Raw genomic sequence first — 7,114 nt, forward strand, 5'->3', positions numbered from 1 at the left:
ACCAATGTTCTGTGCATTGTCGGAAACATGCAGCCACTTTCCTGAAAACCGGGCGAGACTGACCAGCGGCGCGTGATGTCCGAGCCCGTCTCCACAGTCTCCACCTGCAGGTTGTCAGCTGTGTGGTTTGGATTGAAGGGAGAAACGAGACGCCAAATAACACGGTGGATATCGGCTCATATAGGCCTACTTTCTTTTGACGGGCTTTAACTGCAAAGTGCCGCGGAAACCCTGCTCCAACTCTCAACTAGCGTGTTTGTCTGTCTCTGTCTCTCTGTCCGCAGTCCCGCCCCCACAAAGACCATGCGACTGACAAGAGGGTTCACTCCTCGTTACGCTAAGGAACCGAGAGTGGTCCTCCAGTCTCTTTGGTAGAGAGAGACGAGGAAAACAAACAAGCATGCAAATGGAAATTATCGCGGCCGGAAAAATTATCGAGCTCATTTTTTTTTATCGTGCGATAACTCGATTTATTGACTATCGCGACAGGCCTACTCCCACATATGCCAGCTGTAACTTAGTCTTTGGGCAGCGGGATGCCGACTGCAGTCTGCTGTCCCTGCATCTGCTGCTCCGCTCGGGCCACCTGCTCCTCGGTGCAGCAGTCCTGCAGAAACACAGCAGCCAGGTTGCGCAGGCGGGGGCTCTCTGAGAGGGAGAAGCGCAGCATGCACTGCAGGATGGCCGGAACAGTGATCTCAGAGCGGGACGAGGGCGTCGTGAGGTTCATTAGTGTTGTGATGGCCGACAGGACAGTCTCCTCCCTCTGGCTCGACAGACAATTTGTGACCAAGCTGATCCCGTTGCTCTGCAGGATAATGTCTCGGCATTCAGGGTCCATACTCAGGTTACACAGCCCCCCTGAGGACATGACACACACAAGAGAAGTGATTACATTTTAGGTTGGAAGACAGCATTTGCACAATGTAAAAACAATAGGAGAGAGATAAGGACTTGTACACACCCATCCCGAACTCCACAAAGTTGTCATTCTCCTCAGTGAGCATGTCCAAGAAGAGGTCGGTCACTTGCAGCTCCCTCAGATACTCCATGTTCTTTGGGTCGTACGCAAAGTTGGCCAGGTTAGCCAGCACTTGCTCCTTTGCCTCTGATGAAGTGAAATGAGTAAATTAATGCGTATACCATAACTTTTGCTAGGAAAGTAGTAACTAGAGATGGTCCGATACCAATTTTTGCTTCCCGATACCGATTCTGATACCTGAACGTTCGTATCGGCCGATACCAGTGTGTCATATATTTTAACAACTGTATACTACTATCCCTGTATGGATGTGATATGATTTCTATCTTTGTTGTCGGTCTGGCTCAGGTTAAACTCTTTGTGAAACATGAACAAACAAACAATTAATGCCACACAACTTTCTTTTATTATGAAGTTTGACAGTCAGTTATAACGGAAAAAGAACATGAATAAACTACTTTAACGTAGATTTTCTTCAGGGCTTTATTACGTGGTATTGGATCGGTGCATAAACTCCAGTACTTCCCGATCCCAGCGTTTTAGGCAGTATCGGAGCCGATACCGATACTGGTATCAGAACATCTCTAGTAGTAACTCCTCCATATTCACTAAGGTTATCAGTTAGACACAGGGCCGGATTGGGACTCATTTTCAGCCCTGGATTTTCATGCCTTAGACCGGCCCACTTTACTTCACGAATGACTATATTAAAAAAATGTAATCAAAACCTTAGTATATAGGTCTGCAATAGCGCCCTGTCCTCTACATCCTTGTAATTCGGTGTATTTTGTAAAATATCACTATTTCCAAGTGTTGCCTCACAATGTAGATTTATTAGAAAAGTTAACATCTTAACAACAACCCAATATCAGAATCTGTTTCTGTGCAAATAAGTAATCACAGATTAAATAAAGAACAAGATACATTGTATTGCACTTTCTAATGACACCATAATCTATTTTTTCCTTTGAATAGGCCTAGTTAATACAACTTTCATAATGGGTCACAAGTAATATTTGGTCATAAAAAGTGATTATATTGTAGCTAATCTGATCATGTTTGCTTGTTCACACACACTGATACAACAGCTTACAGTAGATGTGCCATCCACACTGACAGCAGCTATCCCTAATGCGCACTACTGGCTCTGCTTCTGACACTAAATCACATTTTATAAATTGTCATAATTCTCAGGACAAATCTCTCCTTTTTACAAAGCTTTCTGATCAAGTCATGTCAGTGTCATTATGGTAGTGCCGAATCATCTGGCATCATTAATTATCCCAGGCCATTTTTCATATAGAGCAGGTCAACACCACACTCTTATTAATTATTATAATACTCAGTCAATGAGCAACCCTACCTGCCCAAACTGGACTTCTGGGCTCATATAGCTGCTGCTTGGTAACCTTACTGGCTCTTCATTGTCACTGTTAGCAGCAAACTGGACTAGTAGGCCTACTAGCTGCTGCTGTGGAGCTATAAGAACAAGTTTGATTCATAAACATAGACGCTGGTTTGCAGGCACCTCTCCTAACTAACTTAGCTTAGCCGTCTCAACGTCTTCATTTGGCGTTTTGCTAAAAATAGAAAAAGTTCATCTGGCCGCGTCACTTTCTAGAGCTCTACTTTTAAAATTGACGCTTTTTCAGTGCCGTTTTGCGCTTTCTATTACCCGTTTAAAACATCTTCTTTTTGCTCGCGGTGGCATCCTCCAAGAAGCCCCTGTGAATTGTGTACGATGACTTTTTTTTTTTTTTTAGCAAGGTGCTGCCGTCGGAGGACTCCGAACATAAATAGGTCATCATTAACCAGGCTGCACTCTGCGAGTGGGCTGCAAGAAAAAATAAATACTGTAAATACAAAAAGTGGGCTGCGAGTGCAGGCAGCATAGGGACAGCATCCATAATATTCAACTATGATTTCAACCCAGTGCCATACCTGAACACCGGCCCTCACAACCAAACAACCAGACCGGCCCACCGGGAATTCTCCCGGTGCTCCCGATTAGCCATCCGGGCCTGGTTAGACATGATCGGAAGCGTACACAGATGAAATACTTGATGGTAGTACTGTAACTGTGCATACTTTGGCAGCGGTAAAAGTATGAATATATATGCTAGAACACCCCTCCCACCCTGCCAGGTCCCTCTTCCAACTACTGCCCTCCGGAAAGAGAGTTCAAAGTCTCAGGGGCAAAACATCCCGCTTCACAGTACTTACCCCGCCACTATTAGGCTCCTTAATGCTCAGGCACCTTGCAAAATAAACCTGTACTAAATGCACCTTATAGATTACAAGGTCTATACAGCTTTTTAGTGGTTGGAATCATTGTCGATGTGATTGTCCTTTATGTACTGTATGTTCCTGTGTATGTATTGCCTTTTCTTTTTTACCTTATTGGCACCAAGACAAATGTCAATCAACTGTGTTGACATGGCAATAAAGTATTGAACTAAAGTAGCATGAAATGGAAATACTCAAGTATAGTGCAAGATCGTACTTGAGTAAATGTACTTCCAACCTTTATCTTTACCTTTGTCATTGTTAGACTGCAGCAGTTTCTAATCCTGTTGTGTTTTGGAGGTGGTGTTACCCTGTGTTTACACGACGGATTGGGCCTTCCAAATGTAAAACTAGCTAGCTATGTGTAGTTTCACCAGATATATCTTAAAGACCTTTTTAGGGTTTCTCAGGGAACTTAACATACATATCCCATCGACTCATGACATGTAGAACTAAAAAGTGTACACACCTTCACTGTCGGTGTCCTGAAACTCAGTGACCAGAGTTTGGAGATATTCAAACCGGTCGGAGCCCTCAGACGAGCCTTTTCTCCACATCTCTGGCTTCTTTAGCTTAGCATCAGACCCGGTGTTCATTCAAACATACGATTAAACAAGCTAACGTCAACACCGCGGGGTATTAACGTTAAAGGAACACAACACACAAACTATTCTCATTTTCCGCCATTCCTTGTTTTGGTCCGTCTCTTAAATGCGTCCGTCTGTTAAATGTGTCCGTACAACTGCGCACTTCCGCCTAAAACTTATACTGTTTATAATTATTTGTTATTATCGACTTAAACTCTATCAAACCACTTTTAAACATATTAAAATATCATAAATATTCTGGCGTGGGTGGTTATATGTTTACTATTTTTTGGGGGGATGATTTTGATTCATAAAATTGGGAAACGGAAGTCGTGTTACGTGAGTAACTGCACGATATGAAGGAGGTGTGTCGCTAGCAGGGAGCTAACGCTAGCTCTAAAGGTCAGCTAAGAAGCAAATGTAGGTTAATTCTCTGTTTATATTTCGGTCTGTAGCCACTTCTCTTTAATTTAATTATAATGAAGCAACACCAACTGTCCGCTGCAAAGCGTCTGACGAAACCCATTTTATTTGGGACACTAATTGTGGGACTAGCCACTGCTTTCTTTAACAGGTGAGTTATGATTCATTATTGCATGCAGGCTTGAAAATTAACTTTTTCGTCTACCAGCCAAATGGCTAATGAATGTTCAAATATTACCAGCCATTCAATAGATTACCATTGGGTTTTTTGGCTGGTGAGTGAAGCAAATCTACCAGCCACTTGCATATTTCACCAGCATTTGGCTGGTAAACGGTGCTAATTTAGAACCCTGATTGCATGCTGTGTATTTTGTAACTGTCACCTGGAAATGTTAAGTACATAACGTTATTATTAAAGGACACCTTCACGATAACCATGTATCAAAAACCTGCAGTGTGTTATGATGCACCTTGGTCCACTTTCCTTCACACAAATGACATTTACTGTCATTTCCCCATTTTTCCCTTATTAATCAGCAGCTGCATACAACTAGCATTATTGTGCATAGAAACATTACTTATGTAGTAGTAAACGGTGTTTTTAATTACACATCAACAGCACCAAATAAACTAGAAGTTAAAAACAATGAAATGGGTCCAATAAAAAATTAAATGGTAGAAATTAAGATATTTTGCAGGACAAATAATGCACAATATCTGCATAATTTCTTAATGAGTCCTTCCCAGGTGCAACATATTCCTGAGGGACTTTTTCCTTTACAAAATGTCAGAAATCCCCATAACTTACCATAATTCTAGGCAACGTCTGACAAACTGATTAAAAATGCACATTAATATCCTGACTGTTAGTCCTGGCATGTTGGGCCTACATAAATACATATTTCTCTATTCCTTTTTTTTTTTAACTATGAAGGGCATATGTGCTTTACATTAATCAGTGATGTCTTATAGTGAATTCTTCCATCATTCATCTTTATATAATTCCTCCTCGTCCGTGCAGGCACAGGTTCTTTGAGGATGTGGAGGAGCTCAGGGCTCAGGAGCGAGCTCGCAATGACGCCAAGAGGATGGAGGTCTTGGAGAGGAGGATGAGGCAGATAGACGAGGTGGCCGAGAAGAAGAGAGGAGGGATCAGCTGAACCACAGCCTGAACTATTACTGTTGTACTACACAAATCTTCAGACTCTACAGATGTGGATACTACGTATATTATATCTAACCGTACACAGCCCAACAATATCTGTACTGGAGACATCTGTCTTGCAAGAAGCCAAACTGTTTGTGTTTTGATAAACAAAGCATCGGTGGATGAATTTTTGTTAATTCACACACACATGAACGGGAAATGTAATCTACTATTTTGTGTCTGTTTTGAGACATAAATATTAATAATTAAATGACCAAACTGCTAATTATCAACTTTCTTTTTCTTGTACTTAACATGTTTGTCCAGCAGGGGGCAGTGCTGATAACAACTTGGGCATTTTTACAAGTTTTATCCCCTTAACTATGTATGATGTATTCTTTATATTTTCAAATGCACGCTGCAGAGTTTCCTTATGTTAGTTTCTATTAATTTCCATTAGCCATACAAATCACATGACAGAATCTTGAAACTTGCTAGCATTGTCAAATCTCTGTTTTGTAAATTACATTATCAATTTAATATCAAAATGAATGCTGACATGCTGGATTACGCAATTCAAGCACGTTTCAAGAAACTGCTGCTTGAGAAGTAGACAGTCTAAAATACTGTGTTATATTAGTTCTCAATACACTTAAATCATGTTTAATTTCCTCGTGATGAAAATTAATTACTAGATCATCTAACAGAAAATTAACCACAGGGTTTCCACTGGGTCTTTAAAAAGTCTAAAATTTCAAAATCAAAATTTAAGGCCTTAAAAAGTATTACATTTAGTGAAGTATTGTGTTCTAGGTCTTAAATAATTTTAAACCGGTCTTAATTTTCCTACATCCATGTAACGCTACATCTAATGCTCATTGAAATGCTCCCGCAGCAATTTATAATTATTATTTTTTTGATTCTGTGGTGTTGTAGTTCTTTCTTTCGCTATTCAAAATATAATTTGCTGTATTGCAACTACAAATGAGACCAACATGCAACTTCAATCAGCTTTCGTGTTATTATTGTGAGACTCTTTCGGACTGTACCACAGACAAAAAATGGATTTTATTCTTTAGCTGTGGGGGAAGTGCAAGTTTAATTTGAGTTTGAGTTAATATGAAAATGTCATCTTGGGCTCAGAGAACTTATTGTGGACATTTTGTAGATTTTACAATTAATTCATTGAACAATTAACAGATACATTGATACGGCAACTAACAGTTATTTTCATAATTATTTAATCCGTTGATTGTTTTAAAGGTCCCATGGCATGAAAATTTCACTTTGAGTTTTTTTTTTTTACATTAATATGAGCTAAGCCTGCCTATGGTCCCCCAGTGGCTAGAAATGGTGATAGGTGTAAACCGAGCCCTGGGTATCCTGCTCTGTCTTTGAGAAAATGAAAGCTCAGATGGACCAATCAGGAATCTTCTCTTTATGAGGTCATAAGGAGCAAGGTTACCTCCCCTTTCTCTGCTTTGCCCGCCCAGAGAATGTGGCCCACCAATGAGAAAGAGCAAAGTGGCAGAAGGCCACACCTCCATGGCAAATATTCACATTTGAGAAGCTGGAACCAGAGAATGACCAAAAAGTTCAATTGATACATTTCTAACTGAAAATAAGTGTTAGTTTCAGCCCATATTTCCTCACATTAAGGACTGATTGAAACATTACAAATGTAACAGA

General features: G+C 40.5%; 1 protein-coding gene across 1 annotated transcript; it reads right to left on the minus strand.

Annotated features, from left to right (window-relative positions):
• Positions 1–451: 451 nt before the first annotated feature.
• armc7 (armadillo repeat containing 7) lies at positions 452–3,999 on the minus strand. Its single transcript, XM_039788354.1, has 3 exons — positions 3,738–3,999; positions 965–1,108; positions 452–861 (listed from the first exon to the last, which is right to left on the minus strand). Exons 1-3 carry the CDS (start codon positions 3,862–3,864, stop codon positions 518–520), a joined length of 615 nt encoding a protein of 204 aa, XP_039644288.1. The 5' UTR covers positions 3,865–3,999; the 3' UTR covers positions 452–517.
• Between the last annotated feature and the right edge of the window lie 3,115 nt (positions 4,000–7,114).

Source organism: Perca fluviatilis, chromosome 21 (genome assembly GCF_010015445.1).
Source record: "Perca fluviatilis chromosome 21, GENO_Pfluv_1.0, whole genome shotgun sequence".
NCBI classification, from domain to species: domain Eukaryota; kingdom Metazoa; phylum Chordata; class Actinopteri; order Perciformes; family Percidae; genus Perca; species Perca fluviatilis.